The following is a 23,930-nucleotide window of genomic DNA, read 5'->3' as shown; positions in this document are numbered from 1 at the left end:
AAGCAAGAATGAAGGACATAAAATAAAATGATAGAAATACAAATTAGACAAATTCATGAATGAAAAATTCTGAACAAAAAAGATCTATTTGACCCAGAGCCTGGTAAATGTGTCATACGCACTGATGATGTCACCAAGTAGGTATTTCAGTAGCTGTGTGAGGTGAGGCGTCCGGTTGCATGTGTCCTGTAGATGGCGACAGAGACCAGCAATCGCGGTGAGAGTGTCTCAGTGTCTCCTCTGTCTCTGGCCGCTGCAGATCGCTCTGGGGACGGTCACCAACGTGGAGGAGGCGGTGAAGTGGCTCAGTTACACTTACCTCTACGTTCGCATGAGGGCCAACCCACTGGTGTACGGCATCAACCACAAGGCCTTCCAGGTCGTCTTCACCCCCACAGTCACTGCTGTCTTCTGGGTTTTGGAGTCTGATGTTTCAAGTATATCCTGAGTGTGTAAAAGCAGTAAAACTGCAGAGATGTAACAAAAGTGTAATTTGACCATTACTGATACTTGTAGTACATATTTTCTAACTTCATATTGTTGGGATGTGTAACCACACACTCCCACACCCACTCAAAATGCCTGTCCCAGTTCCAGATGTCAAACACTCGTTTCTTGACGAGGACAGGCTCCAAATTTCCACCCTTTCGTGGTTCCTGGTCTTTGCTTTGCTGCTTGGTATTGAAACAGTTTCAATAACCGTCGTTTCTAACAACTACATCTAATAAAGAATATTATCTGTATGTGAAAATGGGACCCAGGCTTAGAAATACCATAATAATCTTTTATGTGCTGTACAGAAGATTCTGAGGGCTGGGATGGCATTTAGTGAACTAGTGCAAGAGTTGATATGTGTTGTTTCTCCTTACATTAAATAAAGGCAATGCAAAGAATGTGTGAATGAATTCTTTAAAGATTTGGACTCTGAAATAAGGAAGCATTGAACATGTTTCAGATGGATCCGTCCTTGGAGCTGTACAGGAAGGAGCTGGTGATGGAGTCCGGCAGGAAGCTGGACAAAGCCAAGATGATCCGCTTTGAGGAGCGAACCGGCTACTTTGCCTCCACGGACCTGGGGAGAACCTCCAGCCACTTCTACATCAGATACAACACCATCGAGGTAGGAGGAGCCCGGACGCATGTCTACAACAGTCAATACTCTCCATAAATAGCGGTAGTATTTTTGGAAGGAGGAGCAATGTGTATTACATCTGAAGATTCTTGAGATGTATTTTAATCAGTCAAACTCTGGGCTCTAACTGCACTAAAAGATTGGTTCTCGTCACTCTACGATTGAGCACGTGAGTCTGTGCTCCTGCCCTGTGAGCTCAAACTAACATCACATCCAGGAAGTCAGTCCTCCTTCACTACAATAAGGCTGCGCCCAAAGAGGACACAGGAAGTTGGACAGGACTTCCACTGGTAACCTCTGTTTTCCAACAGTGAGGAAGATTTGATTTTCAATTTGTAACAGACGTTGATCAGAGCCAGAAAAGTATCGTCTCACACATACATGTGAAAATCCCACCAATCAATGTCCACACGTCCAGTGTCAAGGGCGGAGTTAGGAACACGGCTGGTCAGACCTGCACTCTGTGTTGGACTGATGATTTGAGTCCACTGAACCCTCACTAACCATATTTAGTATTTGTCCCCTCCACATGTGAAGACGTTCAATGGCCTGTTCAACTCTCAGGGAACAGAAGCTGACATCCTCAGGATCGTGTCAAAGGCTGAAGAGTTTGAACAGCTGAAGGTGAGCGGGCAGATCGAAACACGTCGTGACACATCAACATCTATTAGCCTCAAGAAGCCAGCAAAATTAACTTCACTAAAAAGTCTATTTTTCCTTGTGGGAACTCACAAATTGGTGTTTTCCCTCCTGCATGACTTCATTGGGACTCCAGAATGCAGAAAGAACCAGCCACGTGGATTTAGCTGTGGGCTAATGGGGACTGATGGCTAACAACAGCTAAACTCTCTTAAAAATATCAAGTGGCAACCTGGCAAGGTCATCGTCCGGTGTAATCCAGGCCGTCTTAATCAGCAGCCAAACTGTAGAAACAAGGTCGCGCTGTTGGTAGTCGGTAGCTGGACTAAGGTGCTGCTAGCTTCAAGCTAAATATACATGGCTGGCTCCGTCTACATTCTGGAGTCACAAAGGGGTGCAGAGATGAAGTCGGATCTTTGTGAGCTCCAGACTCTGATTGGTGAGTACGGGAGAGGCGGAAGTCTTTAAATGGCGACCTGATTCTGACCTGCAAACGTGAACCTGACGGTGACGAGTCAGTGGTTGTGGTGTCGGCAGGTTCGTGACGAGGAGATGGAGGAGCTGGAGCAGCTGCTGTGCAACTACTGTGAGCTGCCTGCAGCCGGGGGGGTGGAGAACGGCTACGGCAAGGTCAACATCCTGCTGCAGACGTACATCGGCCGAGGGGAGGTGGACAGCTTCTCTCTGATCTCAGATCTGTCTTACGTGGCTCAGGTGAGGACTGAAGTAAACACGCACACATATGTAAACCTGCTAATGGAGCAACAAATGACGTCACCAGCCCTCTGGTGGAGGATCTGTGAACTTCCAGACGGTGGCAGCCTGGTTTGTAAACTATGAGACCAGAAAGCATGTGGTTTGAACCCGAATGCATGAACGTGGTGGATGCTGTTTGATACGGAGGCTGAAGCAGCAGGAAGTGTGATGAGAGGGAGAAGAGGGAGGAGCTAAACAACGTTCCAGGTTAGGTGAATCAGTTCAAACAAGGAAACCAGGTGAAGCATGCCACTACTGGCCAAACTGCCCTTACCTGTGTGTGTCTGTGCGATAATGGAGCGTTCGTGACATTCAGCTGTGTTAGTGACCTTTGTTTCTAAAGCTCCTATTCAATCATGAGGACGCGTTTGACTCGGCAGCAGAACAAAACAGACATGACGTGAAATCAGCAGATTTTAAAAGAAAAATGCGACAACCATTTATTCAGAGACGGAAAACAGGGGAACATGATTCAGGACTGATGCGGCCTGCTTCAGACAGACGCCGATCTCTCAGAACGCCTCGTCATTTCAAGGGTTGGAAGTGCGTCCGGGGAGGCGGTTGAAGTGCTGACTAAGGGGAAACCAAGCTGGCACCCTCATATAATCAAGGTTGTTTCTATGTTTTTTTTGTATGGATGAGAATCTTTGAGTTTCTATGCAACAACAACCTTCCTTGGTCTGCACATGTGAGTTGGCTGGCGCTGCAGTCTGGCGTATTTACGTGTCGTGTTCCTTGATAAAGAAGTGAAATGATGACGATCGCCAGGTTTTTGGTTCAGGCAAGTCGGAGGGCTGATGCAGCAGTCCAGGCTGACGAGATGAAGACGGGTCGGCTGATGTAAAAGGATCCCAGTCCTGAAGTTGTTCAACAGGGGTTAAAACCATGATGCACACATTTTGTGCCAAGCTGGCTTCATATGTTCCACTTTCAGTTGTAGGTGTTTGCATCACGCTTGAGTACTTGTGGCCAGACTGAGGGGCTCCGATCGCCCAGCCAGTCGTCGTGACAGGCACGTGTGTGCTAGCACCACTGGTGCACCGTTGCCTTGGAAAGCAGGATACATCTTTGATCTGTGGTCCTGCGTACTGACAGGCGGCGCCGTCTCAGGGGTCAGTGATCCGCCCGCGGAGCGTTTTTACACCTGGTCAGACGATCAGAGCTCAGCTGACCAAACCAGTCAGTGCATTAGCACCGACCGCTCCTGCAGTGCCGGCATGAACCATCCGTCAGGGCACAGCTGTGGCCCACCTGGACATCCGAACCCAGCCAGACTTCCTCCTGGTCACCACGATTGATGGCCACGATGATCGGCTGCCGAGTGGCTTCTGCTGCAGCGCATATGTGTTTTAGGTGTTGATAGAAGGAGGGAATCTGTGTAGGACAGCAGATGTGTTGTGTTTGTGAGTGACTGGGTTCTCTTTCCTGCTCTTTGATCGTGCAGAACGCAGCTCGGATCGTCAGGGCTCTGTTTGAGATCGCTCTGAGGAAGCGCTGGCCGGCCATGACCTACCGACTGCTCACGCTCTGTAAGGTGATCGATAAGCGTCTGTGGGCCTTTGCCCACCCTCTCCGCCAGTTCCCCAACCTGAGCCACGTAGTCCTGAACCGCCTGGAGGAGAAGAAGCTGACGGTGGACAAACTGAAGGAAATGAGGAAGGACGAGATCGGTAAAGACAACAGGAGTCCCACTCATGAATGTACAGCATGACCTCACTGGGGCCTTTGAGGCTCCAAGAGACGAATAGCTTAACTTCACCTTTGTTACTTTTAGTTTTACTGTTAGTACTTGTGAAAGGGGTCAGAAGGGCTCAGGGAGTCTAGTCGTAGTATGTGAAGTCTCCTGGGGGCCCTGAGCCCGTTTGTGTAATTAACCCTGCAAGGATATGAGCCTGGAACAGGCTTCAATATTTGATTTTGTTTTATTTCACAACATTTGGAACAAGCTCACTCAGGGCTCAGATGAGACGTGACATCTGAGAGGTGGTCCCGTGGTCTGAGGGCACGGCAGTGTTCCTGAAGATCTGGTGCATTTCCAGGCAGGTGCCTCCGTGGGAGCCGTCCCGCCAGGCTCGCCCGCCTGCTGCTCCTGTCAAGAGTTTTTTCTCCTCAACAGTTTTATTCACCCACTCATTCGGCACAGTCATCATTTTCAGCAGCATCTAAAGCGTTTTCTATTTTCTGCATTTGTTACGTCTTGATGGCTGTGGTTCGTCAGCAACTTTATCGATTTTTTCATTTCATATTTAACACAGCCGCAAAGTTAGCATGACCTCTAGAGTCAGACTGAATTATGCAACTTTGAACGATTTTTGCTTTAAGTTACCATCAATAAAACTCCAAAAACTGTGCACATATATTTATACTGCAACTCTCCAGTGCTCAGTAATAAAGTGGTTTGCTCTCAAAGTCTTAGAGCTGGAGGAAGAGGTGGAGAGACGCTCACCTGGTGGACGTAAGTCAGAGTGGTCCAGGTGTGCCCCCCTGCTTATAACCAGTGTGTTCTTCCAGGTCACATGCTGCACCACGTCAACATCGGCTTGACAGTCAAACAGTGTGTCCATCAGATCCCGTCCATCATGATGGAGGCCAGTATCCAGCCAATCACACGCACCGTCCTGCGTGTTCGTCTGATTGTCACACCTGACTTCCGCTGGAATGACCAGGTGAGTACGGGGACTGGTTTCTGCTGCCGCGCAGGTTAAACTCTCACTGCCACTTGAAAATACCTGGGACTTTTTAGCTGAAGCACATAAAAGCAAACTGACACACCAAAGAGTCAGTGGCAGGAGATTGTGTGTGTGTGTGTGTGTGTGTGTAATTATGTGTGTATGTTTGCGTGTGTGTGTGTGTGTATGTATTTATGTGTGTGTGTATGTATTTATGTGTGTATGTTTGCGTGTGTGTATTTATGTGTGTGTGTGTGTGTAATTATGTGTGTATGTTTGCGTGTGTGTGTATGTATTTATTTGTGTGTATGTATTTATGTGTGTATGTTTGCGTGTGTATGTATTTATGTGTGTGTATATGTGTATGTTTGCGTGTGTGTGTATTTATGTGTGTATGTGTATGTTTGTGTGTGTATGTGTATGTTTGTGTGTGTGTGTCTGTGTATTTATGTGTGTGTGTGTGTGTGTGTGTGTGTGGGCGGAGCTCTTGCTCTCCTCCACCACCAGGTGTGCTCTGGTACGTAGCCCACTCGGTTCATTCTCAATCTTCCAGGTGATGTAAGAGGTTATGTTGAGAACGCTGGACTACAATAACCCTTCAAACTAATGTATTTTGTGACCATCCAAGCAAGTCTGTTTGAATGAGTGCAGCACAAGTCACACCACGATGACACGTGACTTGTGTGTGTGTGGGGGGGGGGGGGGGGGGGGGGCATGAATCACAGCATGGTTCTTCTGGCCCTGTGACGCCTTCCCGTCGGTGGTTGTCTGGCGTTCTTTTTGTGTTTTGGCTTGTTTTAATGAAGGCTCAGTGTGGCCCGCCAGTGTTTCAGGGTTTGTTTTATGTGATTCTGTTCCTTGTCTGTAGCCTCAGGGTTGTCTCTGAGGCGGAGCCCTGTCTGCCCTGAGGCCGCAGACAAAACCACTTACTGATTCAGTGAATGTAGCCACGCTGACACGCTGGAGAGAGAGGAGCTGCTCTTTTTATTCTGGTGCCAGGAGAGTTGTGCAGACATGAGTCCTAAAACCTGCAGGCAAGTTGGCACTGTTGAACCGTTCCTGGGTCAAAGTCCACAGGGTTTTTGATTCAGTGCTGTAGATAAGGTCAGTCGCTACCACCTGCCTGAGCCATTTGAACAGTTTGTTGTACAGAAGAAGACACATCAGGCAGTGCCGCATGCGTGAATTTTGAAGCACTTTTGCAGCAACAGCAGTTGTAAAAAGAGACTAAGCGAGAAACGCCATCACACTGACAAAAAGAGGCGCTGAAAGCAAGTTGCGGTGACGTCAGCGTCATCAAGTCACCATGACTGTGTTTATGTTTCAAAGATCCTGAAAGTGGTATTTTCTGTGGCGGTTATCATAATGAACCTTCAAATGTCGGGAGCTGTTTTCTTCAGCAATATTCCAAAATGTTAGCCTGCAGAAATGCAATGTCACCCCTGCAGGACTCCAGACCCTCCGTGGGTCTGCGAGAGCTGGAACGCCCCCAGCCACACCAGCATGGCCCACCTCAGCAGGCAAAGATGTCACCGCCGACCATGACAAGCTTAATCCAGAGTTGTTTGTGGAACCTGAGCTGAATAGGAAGCTCATGGTCGCGAGGTCGAATATGAAGATGAATGCTTGTGGGCGATTAGCAATGCATGCTCCAATCATGGGAAGAGTGGTAATGGAACACGGGCTGGCTTAGTCCTGATCCGGCTGCAGAGCCGGGTCACATGTGCAGACACATGAGCTTCCTCCCTGATGGCACCAGGAAACAAGACCACACTCACTCACGGACTCATGGCACATGACATCCTCTCCGCCAATCCTCTGCCTCTAGGATGGCTGCGTGTGTGCCGACACGCTCGAATTGTGCTGATACTCTTTGGCGGTTTTTACCGTTTTAGTCGTAATTGACTCATGTTGGCTCTGTACTAGAGGAGTTGTGAGGCTTATTTATGATTTAAAAAACAATTTGTAAAATGCGTGGTTACGGCTTCCACAACTTCTCATCCAGTTGACTTCAAACTTGGCACTGCACCTCCTTAGATTTGCCAGTACAGCAGGAGTGTGAAGCTGAATGGCTCAGTGGAGAAAAGTGAATGTCTCACACACACCCACACACACACACACACACAGATTCCTGCCTCTTTCAGTGTAATGCCTGATTGTCTGTGGTTCAGGTCCACGGGTCGGTGGGTGAGCCGTGGTGGCTGTGGGTGGAGGACCCCATCAATGATCACATCTACCACTCAGAGTACTTCCTCCTGCAGAAGAAACAGGTGGGTTTTATGACACCACACATACTCGACTGACTCATAGACTTTTATGACCTGCTAAACGAGAACCCAAAGTTGGAACACAGGAACACTACAACTTTCGCAGTAATGTTCTTATTGTTCATCGTGCCCAGAGCCACACAAGCTGAGACCCATAAAGACCGGCTGGCTGCTACAGTCGTTAGCGCAGCAAAATGAACAGAGGTGGGTTGGCAGGTTAGCAGGTCAGCCTCTGTGTATTCTGGCCCAGCTAGCTCAGGCTCAGGATGCTGGTTTGTCCAGCAATAAGAATGAATCAGCAGCTCTGATAGAATATTGCAATATAAATGATCCTAACCCGACCCGGTTAGGTTTAGGGTCAAGGTGAGGGTCAGGTTCTGGTTAGGTTTAGGGTCAAGGTGAGGGTCAGGTTCTGGTTAGGTTTAGGGTCAAGGTGAGGGTCAGGCAGTCAGTTGAGATGGTTAGGGTTGGGGTGAGGGGCTAGGGAATGCATTACATCAATGAAAGTCCTCACAACGATATAAGTAAAAGGTTGTGTGTGTGTGTGTGTGCGTGTGCGTGTGTGTGTGTGTGTGTGTGTGATCATCCAGGTGGCAACAGGTGAGCCCCAGCACATCGTGTTCACCATTCCCATCTTTGAGCCGTTGCCCTCCCAGTACTACATCAAGGCTGTGTCTGACCGCTGGCTCGGCGCCGAGGCCATCTGCATCATCAACTTCCAGAACCTCATCTTACCTGAGAGACACCCTCCCCACACTGGTACACAACCCCACACACACATCGGTGGTGACGTCAGAAATACCCCCGCGCTTGGTTTGGAGGTTCTGAGCGTGAAGAAGCTCACTGCTGATGTCTGCTCATTTGCTAGCTGAGCGTCTCAGGTCCCACTGCTTCAGGATGATTTGGTGTCACTGTGACTGTCAGGCGTAAGGATCCTGACCAGCTGATGTCACTCTGACGAGCTCGTGTTCCTGTGGTCCACGGCAACAATACAACATCAACAACTTGTCTCTCAAGTTTGGAGTGTCTACACCCGTTAAAAAGAAAAATTAGTATCCACCACCAACAATCACTTGTTCAGAATCAGAAAATCTCAACTGCTCCTTCAGGGAAATCAGTTGTCACAGGTCGTTTTCCACCGGTTGAGACACAGTGAGGACAGAGGGAGGGAGCTCCGCTGCAGGGATGGAGGCTCAGGCATCAGCCTGTGAATGTTCACTCCTCTCATCCAGACAAGTGCGTCCTCGTCAGGTCTGCCGTGATGGCCGTGACTATTGTTGCCTTGAAGGCAGGAAAGTTTCACGAGGCTGCTGGCATGGCGGCCTCCACGGGAGACTCGCTGCTTTTGTGGATACAAAGAGCTCTGTAAGCTGACAAAGCCCTAGTTGTTAATATTTGGGTGATTAAATACTTCTAAGTATTCTGTTGAATTTCTTCAGAAGGATCCCACTCACCACGGCACACCGCCCCTTTGATTTCACTGTTTAGTTCCTGCTGTTGGCCGCGTCTGAGCTGCTGGTGCAGACTGACAACTTCCTGCCACTGCGGCTTCACGTTTGAAGCTCTTTACCAGCAGATCCGTGGGACGCTTTTGCTATGAAGCATGTGATGAATCTGGTAATGAGAGGGCAGACCAGCACAAACGCCCCCGATGACTCTAATTGATAAGCTAATTGTTTTCCTCATTAGAAGAGAGGAAAATAGAAATTCAGATGTCAGTTTGGACTGAGAGAAAATGTGAACTGAAACTCCTGTCAAGTTATAATAACTTTCTGTCATTCGGCTGTCAGTGCAGTCACATCTCAGGTGACTTCTGTGTCACATGAGATGTTTTCATAGAAGTAGAGGTGAACCGGACTGATGGAGTCGACACTGCTAGCAGATATAGCATTTTATAATAGCATTGCTGACAGATAGGGTATAACGTTGGCACAAGCAGGGTAAACCCTTGCCTGAGAACACCAACTGCACTTCCTAAAGCCCAGCTGATGGATGCTAGAGAACGATTTTGTTGGCTGATTCTGTCTTTGCAGAGATTTCATGTCACATTTGGTGGCCGATGGTCCAACTACAGCATTTACAAGAGAGATTAGCTTAGCATTAGCTGATGAAAAAGCATTTACGTATGTTCAAGGCTCCATTTTAACCTGGATTATTCATATGTTTCCAAAGATCCCACATTTGATGTTAAATGGACTCAGAACCTGTAAATTACTGCACAGAAACTGAGCCGAGACACTTTGACCTCAACGAGATTTGTGTTGTTTTCTCAAATGTTCTGACTTCCCTCAGAGCTGCTGGACCTGCAGCCGCTGCCCGTGACAGCTCTGGGTAACCGGGAGTATGAGAGCTTGTACAAGTTCACTCACTTCAACCCCATCCAGACACAGATCTTCCACACTCTCTATCACACTGACACCAATGTCCTGCTGGGGGCGCCAACGGGCTCTGGAAAAACCATCGCAGCTGAGATGGCCATGTTCCGAGTCTTCAACAAGTATCCAACCTCCAAGGTCAGAACCACCCCCACGTACCTGACTGACAGTTTGTTTACAGACGAGGTGGAAGAAAAGAAAGATCAGATCCTCCATCATTGCCACACCAAAGCTTTCTGGTTTTCACAGCAGCAGTGTTGAGAACCAGAATCAGAATATTTACTCATCCCCAAGGGAAATTCTGTGGTTCCACATGTTGCCTTTTAGAGTCGTAGCCCAGTGAGAAAGACTACAAATGTGTAGTTGTTTGTGATTGCATTTTAACAGTGAATATCACTGGGACAACGACAACAAGTTGCTGTCGACCTTCCCGTCATAGACACTGGCCGTAACCAGTGCAGATATGTTCTTGCCTCTAGGTCTTCAAATGAGTTCCTCTCGTCTCTGTTCATCCAGGTGGTGTACATCGCCCCCCTTAAAGCTCTGGTCAGAGAGAGAATAGAGGATTGGAAGATCAGGATCGAGGAGAAACTGGGGAGGAAGTGAGTAGAAACACCGGCGCTGTACCTCAAATTTGTACATTCCAAGTCCAAATTAAATGAAAGATATGGTTGTTGTTCAGTGTCTTGAGTGTGCTGACGTGTGGCTCTGTTGATCTGGGGTAGAGTGGTGGAACTGACAGGTGACGTGACGCCAGACATGCGAGCAATAGCGCAGGCCGACCTCATCGTCACCACACCTGAGAAGTGGGACGGAGTGAGCAGAAGCTGGCAGAACCGAAGCTACGTTCAGAAAGTGGCCATTCTCATCATAGATGAGATCCACCTGCTGGGTGAGAGACGCGTAGAGTCACGGGTCATCATCATGTAGAGAACAGCTGCCACTCCTGGAGACCTGTTGGCACTGGGGAGTTTTACAGAGTCATAAACATTTGGACTGAAGACTGGTTCATACATGGAGCAGCCGTTGTTGACGCTCAACTGCTGTTTGTTGTTCTCAGCATCCTAAACTTACCTTTATGTCACGATTGAGATCAGCACAAGTGAAGTTAAAATGCAGCTGAGACTGAAACTTCTTCTTCATCTGCTTGGACGTATTTCTAAATGATCTCCAATTATAAAAGACTCTGCCTGGACTGTACCATTGTGTGTGGTTTCAGGGGAGGATAGAGGTCCAGTGTTGGAGGTCATTGTGTCCAGGACCAACTTCATCTCCTCCCACACCTCCAAGTGCGTGCGGGTGGTTGGCCTGTCCACTGCTCTGGCCAACGCTCGAGACCTGGCTGACTGGTTGGGAATCGCGCAGGTCAGGAACCTCACTCATTCTTTGGCTTTGTCCATTTATTTGGTATTTAGTTTAAGGGTTAGTCATCAGGGACAATGCACATGAATAAAACATTTTTTGTCTCCTTAAAAAAAAATTGTAAACATGCCAGAATGAGCCAAAAGGCTATTTTGATGTTGAATAGTCACCCTGAGAGAATGTAAAAAGGTGTAGTTAGAAGCATTCAAGTACTACATTAAAGAGTCAGAGGAGTGAATCTGAGTCAAGATCGAATGACAAAGAACAATGTTGAAGATCATACATACACAGGCATGCTAACAGGGGCTCAGCTAAAACTGCTGCAGCAGGCAAAAACAACACCAGTAGCAGCGCAGCCATCAGCGACTGATGACACAAAACACATGAAGGAACTGACAGGCCACAAGCAAGCAGGACGTGGAGCATGAAGGCATTGCAGAAAGCCAGGAGAGCAACAACAACACAAGACCACCAGTAACCTGACAGACGGCAGAGCAGCAAACGTGGAGGAAATTAAGAGCTAAAAGTGACTGTGGACAGCTTGAGACCAGGTCGCGAGACAGGAAGTCAGGTGGGAGCAGATCATTGCGTGCGTGCGCATTGGTGCTGCCTTGGTTGACCTGCAGCTGTTGACTTGTTTTATGCAGTCGGTAACCTTTTATATTCTTGAAAAGTGAGATTTTTATCTATGAGCACACCGAGAAGTTTAAAATCTGAAACCCACCTCGTCTCTGCACCCACACCAGGCTCTGCACGGACAGATTTAGTTTTACTAAAAACCTACGCGCTGGTGGAGACGTGCAGCTGCAGCGGTTTCGCTTCAACCAAACTGGGAGCGTTGCAGCGATTCGCTTCATGGATCAGCAACTTGCTGATGTCATTTTCAGAGGTTATTTGTGGCATTTGTGTTTGATTGGATACAAATAAGAACAGCAGTTAACAGGAGACAATTAACGTATTGAATCATCTTGGTGACATTATTCCTGAGTATTGATTATTTTTCCCGTTGCACACCCGGCTGTCCAGGTCATCGACGTCACGACGGTGCGAAGAAGAATTATTTGTGTTCTCACAGTGTTTCAATTGTGGTTTTGATTCAGGAAGTGTAAATGTCCATGAATGAACTTCTCCCTCCTGTTGCCTCCACACTCTAACCACCGCTGTGACCAACAGGCCACACTTAACCCATAACACACACACACACACACACACTTAACTTGGTCACAGGTCAGCCTTCTTCTGGTCGCTCTTGTTGATAGACGGTTCAGCAGAAGCCCTTCGTCCTCTCAGGTATCACATTTGGATGTTCCCTCTGTAACCCTAACGATGTTCACCTGATGCCACGCACCTGTGGTGTGAACCAAAATACCCACTTGCACGTGGAGAGCAGAGTGTGTACTGTACTATGAACCATGGTTTTCTGCATCTCTTTGTAGAACACTGGCACTTAGTCTTTCCTTGGCCACCAGAGCTGTCGATAGGAGGAGCTGGCTGGCGTCCATCCATAAATCTGACTGGCTGGCTGGTTCCTGGCCCGGCCTGCTAGATTTGTAGCTGCCCAACCTATTATCCAGGCTTTAAAGATGTCTCAACGCCGTACACACAGAATGATGCAGCACAGTCATTACAACACCCTCAATCACTTTGATTTCGATTCTGTTCACACCCTGCAGCACACATTAAAGCCAGTGGACAAAGCAAAGGTTGAAGAGTGTCGAGCAGCAGGTCCTGGCTGACAGTGACACACAGCTCACATTACCGCCAGACGAGGCTTCCTGTGGCCAGCTGCTCACATTAAATCTCTTTTCTCTCTCTCGTCCGTGTAACAGGTGGGTTTGTTTAACTTCCGTCCTTCTGTTCGTCCTGTCCCACTGGAAGTTCACATTCATGGTTTCCCAGGGCAGCACTACTGCCCCCGCATGGCCACCATGAACAAGCCCACCTTCCAAGGTACTGCTCAGTCGCCTGTACATGATTTACAAATGTGTCACTGGCACTTCAACAATTGAAAAAATGTTGAATGTCTCTTGACAGCGATACGCAGCCACTCCCCAGCCAAGCCGGTGCTGATCTTTGTTTCCTCCCGGCGGCAAACTCGCCTGACGGCCCTGGACCTCATCGCCTACCTGGCCACAGAGGACAACCCCAAACAGTGGCTGCATCAGGACGAGAGAGAGGTATGCGACCATACAGCAGCTACTGGGGCTTCAGCAGAAGGGGAATACACCCTTCTACTTGTTGTTAACCCTGATCTTCAGATTAGAGTTGACACTGGGAGCTGGCAGCTGGGTGACTGACTTCATGTCCACCTCTTGCACGCAGAGTTCTGGATGTTCCTGTTGTCTTCTCTCCTTTGCTCTCCCTCCTCTTGCTGAATTGTGCTGATGCTTCACTTCTGTACGTAGTGCACTAACAGATGGAATTCAACCCAACTGATCCTGGACAAGCCTGTGCTGACTCTGAATCCTTTATGAGTTCATTTCAAAACTAGAGGCTCCTCCCAGTTCATGTCTGTAAAGATGCTCACGTTATTCCAAGGCTCTGACACTCAGGCATGGCGGCACCTGCCAGTCAGAGCTGGTATCTACTTCCTGCAGCCACTGACAGCAGCTGCTTTAATCTTTAAAGTGAGTTGTTAAAGAAACAACTGTACTTGATATAAAATAAAAACGTCATCTGAAAAGTTTCCAGCACGCCAGTCCTGTCTGACATGTAAATCATGTGGCACTGCCACTGGCTGACTGACAGGTGCTAATCAAGGTGGGTGCTGGGTGACAAAATAACAGCAAAGCAATGGCGCCTGTGCTGCGGCGGGGGTAAGAGAACCGTACAGAGACAGACAACCGTTCACACCTCAGCCTCCAGTCAGCATAACTTGAATATTTGCTGTGTGGGTGGAAGCTGGAGCAGCCTGAGAGAAGCCACGCCTCCACAGGGAGAACAGCCCTGGCCGTGGTGGTCAATATGTCTGAGCCTGAGTCGGGGCGAATCTTTACACCATCACAAGTCAAGTCATCACATTCTCTGTTCACTGCCATTATGCCTGCATTGGCATTGTTGCATTTACCACAATACACTCTGGAGTAATAATGGCACGCCTGATCCTGAACCACGCAGACAGCCGTCGTCCAGCAGTGTAAATACACACTGTCCTATAACACAGGCCCAGTTTCTCTGTGCCTGTGTGTGTGTGCATGTTTGGGGGGGGGGGGGGGGGCAAGGCCAGCCTCCCTGTGGGTTCATATGATTGATGCAGCTGCCTGCTACCTCTCTGCCCTGGCTGATGTAGCAGCTTAACTCCCTGTGGTTTGACTGACAGGCTCCATACGATAGCTGCTTAACTCTCACCGGGGGTCACCTACGGCCCCGAGTCTCCTCTCTGACCTGACAGCTCTTTCTCTCCTCTGAAACCCCCGTCTGTCTGGTCTGGGGTTCACTCTTCCTCTCCACTCTCTCTGATTGCCTCAAATCTAATCCTATAAACAAACATCTGCACATAAATGCAGGAACTCCTGGCAGTGTTCAAGGCTTTAGGTGTTTATTTGCTGCCTTTGTAGTGTTGCTCATCCTCATGTAGGGACAAGGAGAAAGAGAAAGTAAGACTTTTATGGCCTGTGTGAGTTTTGCTAAAACCACTGTTTTTAAATATTCCCTGGACGTCAAATCCTGGGAGGACAGTGACAAAAACAGTATCAGAGGTTTTATCAGTTTACTCGTGAGATTTTGGAAACATCAGCCTCAAACTCCTCCCAGCCCTGCTCCGACGCCTCACACTCACCCCGTTGGAGCCGGGCTCTGATTACACGCCGTCTAAATACCAGAATGAGGCATCATCCGCCAATCAGCGGGTGCCATACATCACCTGTATCGGGCCCCAGCTGTTTCTTCCATCTACACATCAATGAGACTATTAAGGTGTGCAAGAGATTTTGTTCTGCAGATTAAAAGAACAGAAACCGCTGAAATGGTTGATCCCTGGGTCCATGCAGCTCCGTGCCAACACTCGCCCTCTTTCCTTCAGCCCAGAACCGTTTGTGTCTGCTGGAAGACCTCAGATCTGTGTGCTCCACGACCCCTGGAACCAGAGGAGAACGCTGGTAGCGAATCTCACGGCTGCAGCTGCGTCATTCGTGTTTCACAAGTATCACATTTAGACAAACAAAGAAGAAAACTGTCGGTTTCATGCAGAGAGTCAGCTCCACCTCAGAGGACAACGACGCTCTGCTCACGTTTTTAACGAATCAGATGAGCTCAGTGTTGCGTTTGCTGCCAAGAAACAAATTGAACACTTTGAGACAGAAATATATTCTTCAAAAGCAAATTTCACATCAAACTCTTTTGCACACATTTCATTGTAGATGCTGATGACCTGACTGATTGTGCATCGTATTTTTGTCTGTGTGATGGATCAGCTGTTGGGACACTGAAGGACACTGAATTCTGCAGATCTGACTAGAGATTTAATCTGACGAGACAAGCAATTATTTACAACTCGTGATTTTAATGTAGGAAAATAAAGCTTTTCTTGGTAACCCCTCCTTTCAGTGTCAGTCCTACTGGCTTGATACACAGACAGCGGTCGGGACGTTGGAATCATCACCCTGCCATGGTTTGGTAGATACATCACCTGGCTTCAGGCACTTTGTGACTGTCACAGACGGATAAATGCCTGTGCTTTGGCTTGTCTGCAGATCGAGGATATCATCGCCACAGTCAGGGATTCCAACCTGAAGCTCACTCTGGCCTTTGGCATTGGCATCCATCATGCTGGCCTGCACGAGCGAGACAGGAAGACTGTGGAGGAGCTCTTTGTGAACTGCAAGATCCAGGTGTGACCTCGCATGCTGGCAAAGTCCCAGTTTTAGTAGGAAGCTCTCAACCGACTGTAGCTGTAACACAAAACAACCTCCAGCACCAGGGCAGGCTCAGGCCGTGGTGGTGCGTGGTGTTCTCACACACACACAGAGCAGAGAGTACACACCTGATGATCACTGCAGTGGCTTCAAGACAAAGTTGAATATTTACATTCCTAAAACAGACAGAAGGACAGTAGTTAGCTTGGTGGCACAATGTCTCCGGTCTTTTCCAGTGAGCCTCATATCTGATTGTCCTGGTCTGCTGTCTCAGGTTTTGATTGCCACCAGCACTCTGGCCTGGGGGGTGAACTTCCCCGCTCACCTGGTGGTTGTTAAGGGAACGGAATACTTTGATGGGAAGTCCAGGCGCTACGTGGACTACCCCATCACAGGTACACACTCTGGTCCTACTGGTTCTTAACTCACTAGTAATCAGTAATTATTTCTTCAACATAAATTTCCTGTCTTGTCATGAGAACTCTTCATCTTGCATCACGGATCGATGACTTTTGTTTGTAACTCTGACCCATATTTACTGTAAGTGTGCTTGTAGATGTCCTCCAGATGATGGGGCGGGCAGGACGGCCTCAGTTTGATGACCAGGGCAAAGCAGTTATCCTTGTCCACGACATCAAGAAAGATTTCTACAAGAAATTCCTCTACGAGCCGTTCCCTGTCGAGTCCAGGTAGAAGTGTCCTCCTGAGTGGTCTGACAGCTTTACTGAAGAACGACGTCACACCTGTTCTTCAGGAGTCTGGTTCCCTCTCGTATGAAGGTCCTGTAGGGCTTCAGGTCACATAAGCCACTTAAATGGCAGTTTGATAAACAGCGGTGAAAGAAAAACCCTGACTTTTAGAGAAATGTGCTTGTTTGCCGTCCTCCCCCAGAGAAGAAGGTAGAGACCCCTGTCCCTGTGTGTGTGCTCACGAGGGAGCTGAGACCCTCAGAGACCAGCTGACTGCTCGTTAGCAACAAAAAACATGAAGTTTTGTTGTCTAAAGTACAATGAAGCTTTTGAAATGCTGCATGAAATCAATGCAACAAGAAGTTCTGTCTGGCACCCCGGTAGAGCAGTGGTCCTCACGGTGGCCCCCCAGCAGGAAGGTTGTGGGTGGAGCCCCGGCTGCAGCACGGGGGTGAGTCTCCATGTTCTCCCTGTTCCTGCTGGGTTCTCTCTGGTACTCCAGCTTCCTCCACAGTCCAAAGACATCAAGAGGGACCAGGTTAATCCAGACTCTAAATTGACCGTAGGCGTGGCTGGGAGAGCCAATGGTTGTCTGTCTCTATGTGTTGGCCCTGCCATGGACTGGTGACCTGTCCAGGGGGAGGGCTGCTGGGATAGGCTCCACCCCCACCACCCTCAACAGGAGAAGAGGGAGAACATGGAGGGAGGGATGGATGGATGGATGATGGAGGGATGGATAGAGGGAGGGAGGGATGGATAGAGGGAGGGATGGATAGAGGGAGGGAGGGATAGACGTTCTGTCTGTGTGTCTGATTCTAAAGTTATAATCTTCTACACTTTCAGTTGTTATTTCATAGCAAATCCTATATAAATGTAGGCAAATGTAGTTTGATGGCTTTTGACCGAGTTAACCCTAACCTGCCCATCCACTACTATTCATTGTGCTAAGCTAACTGGTCTGCGTCTCAGCCTCTAATGCACAGCTGGGAAGGGAGGGATCCTTGTCTTCAGAGGCTCTTCTCCTGGCTCTGGGATGATGGACACTAAAGCTATTTCCCAAAATATTGTGTTCCTTCAGGAATTCTGGTATGACCTTATTCACAGTACAAACAAAATTATATACATCAGAAACTGGCACATTATGCTGCCCGTCAGTGTTTCCTCTAGTGTTCTTGCTCCCGTCCTTTAAAGCCTCCCCCTCCTGCTTGCCCATTTGGTTCTGATCGGCACACCTCTGGAAATCTGCTGAGGGGCGGGTCCCTGGTCTTGGTGGGCGTGCGGTGCTTTGCACAGGGTACCATGCAAACAGAAATGTGGCAAGCTGAATGAGCTGGACGCCTGTGTTCCCTCCAGAGCTGTCTGAAGCCAGGCATTACCTCCCCTGATCTTAACCTCATCTAAAGAATCTTTGGCCCTGTTTCATGAGAATGTCCAACGTTCTACATCAATCAGAAAAGATGGAAAAGCATAACTGGTCTGCTCCTGAAGTGATGGCACAAATCCAACAGCACAAACATGTCTGTGAGGGTTCCATGAGACCAGGGTGACAGGAGAGCGACGACTTCAAGTTGTCACTCCATTCATGCCTGACAGTTACTAGCTGTCAGCTGTGTGTAGCAGGAAGTGTGTGACTGAGTCAACGTTGTGTCCTCAGCCTCCTGAGTGTGCTGTCAGACCACCTGAACGCTGAGATCGCTGCAGGAACCATCTCGTCCAAGCAGGATGCGATGGACTACATCACCTGGACTTACTTCTTCAGACGGCTTCTGATGAACCCCAGGTGAGCACCACCTGCTCGTACGTCATATCATTTATCAAAACACGTACACACAACCTGGTTCCTGGGTTCAAGGGCTCTTCAGGCAAACATCTGCTGTGGAACCAGAGAGAACATTCCAGCCTGTTGGTATTTACATGCCTGTCAATCTGTATTTACTAGTCAGGCCCTGACAGAGACCCAGCTGAAGCTCCTACCTTTGTACAGGTCTGGGTATCTGGAGTGGAGCTGTGATTTACTGTCCATGTCCTGTGGCGACCCGTTGTAATCAAAGTAAAGCGATAATTTAGTGTTCCAACAGGACTGCATCATGGGAGCAAAGCTGCTAGGATGACCCATGTTCATGGAACAAGCAGGTGTATTTCTACTTTTCTCTCTTTAACTGTGGCTTGAAGCAAATGTGAAAAAGTTACAAATAGAGTCGTTCTCACAAACTGGAGTTGCTCTGATTCTGGGACCGTGATTGGACATGGATGGTATCAACAAGGACGTGCCAGTTCGATGCCGCATGTTAACAGGAGCCTCGGACTTCCCAGGAACCTCTGAATGAAAGTACATTCAGAAAATCTGTTCTTCTTTACTCCTCCGTCGCAACCCTACACAGGAAGGTGTGTCGCTCTTCCCCTGGTGACGGTTTTACTCTGTAGAACAACTGAGGAAATCATTAGAGATATGTAACATTTGCTGGACTGAGATGGCAAAACATCAACAGTCAGGCAACATTTTACATCAGGAAAGTGGTCTGTAAATGATCTGTCGCTTGTTGATGTTTTAGCAGTGGTTTCAGCTGAACCATGATGAGTCTAGAGGAGGGTTAGAAATGTCTACGTACCGATATTTTATCGATATACATTTGTAGGAAAGATTATCGATACATAAATCCCAGTATCGATCTTTTAAAATGCATCAGATTTTACCCGTTTATTTTTTTGTTTTTGTTTGCCCCTTCAGTCTGGCGTGATTTAGTGCGTAGTGCAACGTTACTGCAGTCTGATGATCAGATCTCGCGAGATCCAGGCCATGCGCCTCCGATCAGAGAACAACAAGATGGCGGAAGCGCAACTTTAATCTCCGGCAAATTTAAGAGCCGGTGTCTGGCAGCACTTCGGCTTTCAGAAGCAAGAAAACTGCACTCAACTTGACAAAAATAATGCTGTTCTTCAAAATGTGCAAAGTAGAAGTAAAGTACAACGGAAATACTACTAATCTCTGGAGCCATGTGACGAGGCATCACCCAGAGGACACTCAGCAACCAGGAAACTACAAGTCCCTGCAACAACCCTCGCTGGAGACAGCATTTGGGACCAAGTTTCCGTCCACGCCTCCACGTGCAGAGAACATCACTTTGGCTCTGGCAGTTTTGATCTGCAAGGACCTCAGACCATCCTGTGAGGTAGAAAATGTAGGCTTCAGACCCCCGTCCACACTGGAACCACGCAATGTGCTACTGACACGGAAACAACTGAGTCAAGTCACAATCTCAAAGATGTTCAGAGAAGTTAAAAACAACGTCGCAACTGCAATGAAATCAGCAGAGAGAGTTGCCATCGCTGGTGACAGCTGGACAAGCAGAGCTACGATTCCTACTTGACCATCACCTCTCAGTCCACTGACAGTCACTGGTCCCTCATGTCCCACGTTGACAAACGCGGGCGATTGAAGCTCGCCACACCGCGAGTCATCCTGCTGAGCTGCTGACGGTTTGTGGAAGTCTAAGTTGCCCTTTTGTTTTCAATGACGGTCGTATATTTAAATAAAAAGCGCATGATGTTGTATAACTATTGTTTAATGGTCAGTTCTCAATGTAAATATTAATATTTAATGATGCAGCAGGTTAGAGGGTGACTTTTACAATTGAAATTACAGCATTAGCATTAGCTCTTCCATCACCACAGCAAAATTGGTATTGTAACTAAAATATCGTATCGTATATTGGATCGAATCGTATCGAAATCGTATCGACTTGGGACCTAGTGTATCGGAATCGTATCGTATCGGGAGGTCAGTGGTGGTACCCAGCTCTAGATGATGCACTGATAGCCAAACAGCATTCATATTTAGAACTATTCTGTATGATTTTACACAGTGGGTCGCACTCTAGCCCACAGCCAGAAGGTCCTGGGTTTGAGCCCCAGTGGTGTGTGTTGAGCTTGTGTATCGTCCCAGTGTTTGTGAGGGAGCTCCAGTTTCCTCCATCACAACTTGCATGTTAGGAGTACGTAATCCTGTCACTGCCCCCACCTTAGAAGTGGAGTTGGTCCCCAGGTGCTCCTTTTTATGCAAAGTAGGTGCAGTTCTACTCTGAGCTGCATCCTGAAGTCTCATTCTGCATATTCAGCATCATGAGTGAGAGCCCACACAACTCCCACATCCACCCAGCGCTGCCACGCCCCCTGTCAATCACAGCCCGCAGCAGCGAGCCAGTGGAGGTGCCATCAAATCTGGTCACTTCGCCGCTTCTCACTTTGTGTGCAGCAGCTGGGTTTTCTTGAATTTGTGATGGAATCATGACAAAAACAAACATTAGGAACAGAAATTCAAAATCATCCATTTAGTCCAAGTATTCTCAGTCCTGCACCAAGCACTCCGTCCAGACAGCTCGAGCCACGTCCTCACAGGAAGCGTTCATGTTCGGTGGTTCGGTTTTTATGGACACAGAGAACAGAGCTTGATGAAGTCCCTCCCAAGGCAGGCCGCCGTTACTCACTCTCCATGGAGGCTGGTAACGGGCCACGGAGCAGCTGGGCCCGACTTGAAGGAGAGAAAGTTGGTGGATCCAGGTGTTACTGTGAGGCAGGAGAACGTTCATGCAAGAGTCTGACACTCGACTTGAGACCCTACGGCAGCCAACAGAACTCTCATTTGTGTTCTGTTTTCCATCACAACAGCCCACAACGCAACAGTGACGACTTCTGCTTACATTTCTAAACATCGTCCTGCAGCACCGTGGACTCTGTCTTGATCCACACCGGTTCTAGAGCTTGCGTCTGTGACAGGACACTCAGCTGTGACGCAGGAGGAGATGAACTCCAGTCGATGGTTGTCCACCCGTTAAAAGCAGATATTTTTGTGTTGCTTCAGTTCAAGCATTTGATGTCAATTAAGGCAGAGTTCGGTTGCAGTGGTCAGACATGTTTTGCTTTTACAGCACGTGAAGCCTTGAAGTCACCGTCATGACTCCTGAATGACTCCTCCTCCCTACATCTGAACCCCCCCAACACAAATACACACACGGAGTCCCTCGGGTGTCGTGGATGTCTCCAGGCTGCCTCCCTGCGCCATCAGGCGCCTAATCGTGATGATGCTAATGGCGGTGATAATCGCACAGGCCCTGCTACCCATAAAATATGTTTGGTAATAAACCCAGTCAACACTGGGAACATGTGGAGTGGCGAGAATGAAAGGAGTCGTTCACATTAAACACACAATAAATATGGCTATCAGCCGTCGCCACTGCTGCTTCCAGCCTGGAGCGGTGCCGGGGTTCTTCCTCCCTGCCCCCAGTACAGGATCCTCTATGGCCATCACGATGATGTCATTTGTTTTAACGTGTTGGGCATCTGAGCTATTAATCACTTGAATTTGGTGATGAGTAATAATTTCGTATTTATTAGAATTATTAGAAATAATTATGAATTCACAGGATTCACCTTGTGGCACAACAGGGACATTCACTGAGTCTCATTCAACGTGACAGAAATAGCACTTTATAGTTGATTCATAGATAAACTGATAACCACAATCGGTCGAAACTCAAATTTGAAGGATTGGGTGAATCGTCGAAGATTAATAAGCCTCCATGTCTATTTTAACCATTTACTCGTGACAACGGGACAAAGATGGAGTGTGTGGAGAGTGTGTATGGCGGGGAGTTTCCGTGCTCACACGCAGGTTCAGAGACGAAGACGGGGACGGGAGGGTGGAGGAGTTCCCAGGATGATGAAGAAAACTGCTCTTTTACTTGCCTCTTAGTGACAACGGTGCTTCAGCCACTTTGAAAATTCATTCTAGTGTGTCCCCGTCAACCGATGCCAACCAGCTCAGCATGAATCTGACCACACCTCATCCTCCGGGCACAGCGGCTGGTGGTGGCGTGTCCTCAGGATGGCCTCCCTGCCTGGTGAGTCTGCACTCACCCCTCCCTGGGGACAGCCTGCGTTAGCCTGCACGTTCACTCACGGATCACCCTGCCTTTGACTCGATCTGGCTTTCAACCAAACAAGCCAGCCAGCAGCAACAACTGCTTCTAATCTTCATGTTCGTGTGAAGGACGGATGTCACTTCCTGTGTTCATCCTTCTCGAAAAGCTTGACCACCGATCATGAGCTGTCACCAGAGAACCCCCAGATTATCACACGTAACCACAGGTGCTCCGAAGTCCTGTGCTCACCAAGAAACAGCTGATTGTGTACCTGCCGGAGGCTCCAGCGCCGGAGGCTCTGCTGCTCTGTAGCTGGCCTCTCACACGTGAGCTCATGAAAATGATGGGTGATTTCACCGCTGCGGAGCCTCATGTGGCAGCTGTTACATTGCAGAGCTGAGCATGGAACCCATTTTGGCCACTGTTTGTCTTGTTTCAGGTAATAACAGTCTAACCTGGGAATCATTTGCTGGAAAGACTCGCCATTTTCCTTTCATCTGGGCTTTTTCTTCCGTGGCACTAAACGGTGTACAGGATTGTTACCAGTAAAACACCTTACAACAGCAAACCGTGTTCTCCGGTTGCTCGGTCTTGTTTTTGTGTGTCAGCAGTGCAGACGTCTGATGTAGCTGAGCAGATGAGAAGGAACCTGGTTTAGTTCAATCTGCTGTAATCATATTCTAAACATGAAACCACGCCTCTGACTCCGCCCTCCAGTCCTCATCAGCAAACAGAGGCTGCAGGTGATGAATGACGCTTTAGGAGATGGACAAGCCGATGAAAACATGGCTGCTTGGGTGCATACAGACACTCTCAAACGTAGCAAATGGGATTCCAGACCATATGAAACCTCATATATTTGAGAATTCTTCGGAATTGCATCCTAATTATTGATGCCAGGATGTTTTTATGACACCAGCAAACCATGACGTCAGTCTGGTGTGTTTATGCTGCTGGAAACTCGCCGTGGTCACTGGTCACAGCAGAGAGGAAGAACCTGGCCCGTGTCTTGATGCCGTGTGGATGGACGCTGACAGCTGTCTTGTCTCCAATGGCCATCAGAACCTCCAGCTCTGACAGCACTTTACTGGACACATCCCCACACTAAATACGCTAAAATGACTTGAGTTGCAGGCAGAGAAAGCAGACTTTTTCATTGAGAAGAGTCCGATGAATAGAAGCCTGCCCCTGTGGCGACGATAGAAAGTGACAGACTTGGAGATGCTAACCCAGACCCATTGATGCTGAAGTCTCATGTCAGCCTTCTCTT

General features: G+C 48.3%; 1 protein-coding gene across 6 annotated transcripts in view; it reads left to right on the top strand.

Annotated features, from left to right (window-relative positions):
* Positions 1-23,930, top strand: part of ascc3 (activating signal cointegrator 1 complex subunit 3) — a 137,093-nt gene that overhangs the window by 100,131 nt on the left and 13,032 nt on the right. For all 6 annotated transcript variants that reach the window (XM_086219317.1, XM_086219314.1, XM_086219315.1 and 3 more), the window contains 18 exons: positions 260-379; positions 956-1,120; positions 1,670-1,756; positions 2,309-2,485; positions 3,972-4,197; positions 5,039-5,193; positions 7,368-7,466; positions 8,054-8,222; positions 9,756-9,976; positions 10,355-10,440; positions 10,564-10,730; positions 11,058-11,203; positions 13,030-13,150; positions 13,235-13,377; positions 15,892-16,029; positions 16,328-16,448; positions 16,610-16,742; positions 18,397-18,522. In XM_086219317.1, coding sequence (XP_086075443.1) covers positions 260-379; positions 956-1,120; positions 1,670-1,756; positions 2,309-2,485; positions 3,972-4,197; positions 5,039-5,193; positions 7,368-7,466; positions 8,054-8,222; positions 9,756-9,976; positions 10,355-10,440; positions 10,564-10,730; positions 11,058-11,203; positions 13,030-13,150; positions 13,235-13,377; positions 15,892-16,029; positions 16,328-16,448; positions 16,610-16,742; positions 18,397-18,522 — 2,600 coding nt within the window. The remainder of the gene's footprint in view (positions 1-259; positions 380-955; positions 1,121-1,669; positions 1,757-2,308; positions 2,486-3,971; positions 4,198-5,038; positions 5,194-7,367; positions 7,467-8,053; positions 8,223-9,755; positions 9,977-10,354; positions 10,441-10,563; positions 10,731-11,057; positions 11,204-13,029; positions 13,151-13,234; positions 13,378-15,891; positions 16,030-16,327; positions 16,449-16,609; positions 16,743-18,396; positions 18,523-23,930) is intronic.

Source organism: Aulostomus chinensis, chromosome 11, assembly GCF_037954235.1.
Source record: "Aulostomus chinensis isolate RoL2024-O1b breed Wild chromosome 11, RoL_Achi_v1.0, whole genome shotgun sequence".
NCBI classification, from domain to species: Eukaryota; Metazoa; Chordata; class Actinopteri; order Syngnathiformes; family Aulostomidae; genus Aulostomus; species Aulostomus chinensis.
Note: the sequence above shows the minus strand (reverse complement) of the source record. Positions and strands in the feature narration are given on the sequence as shown.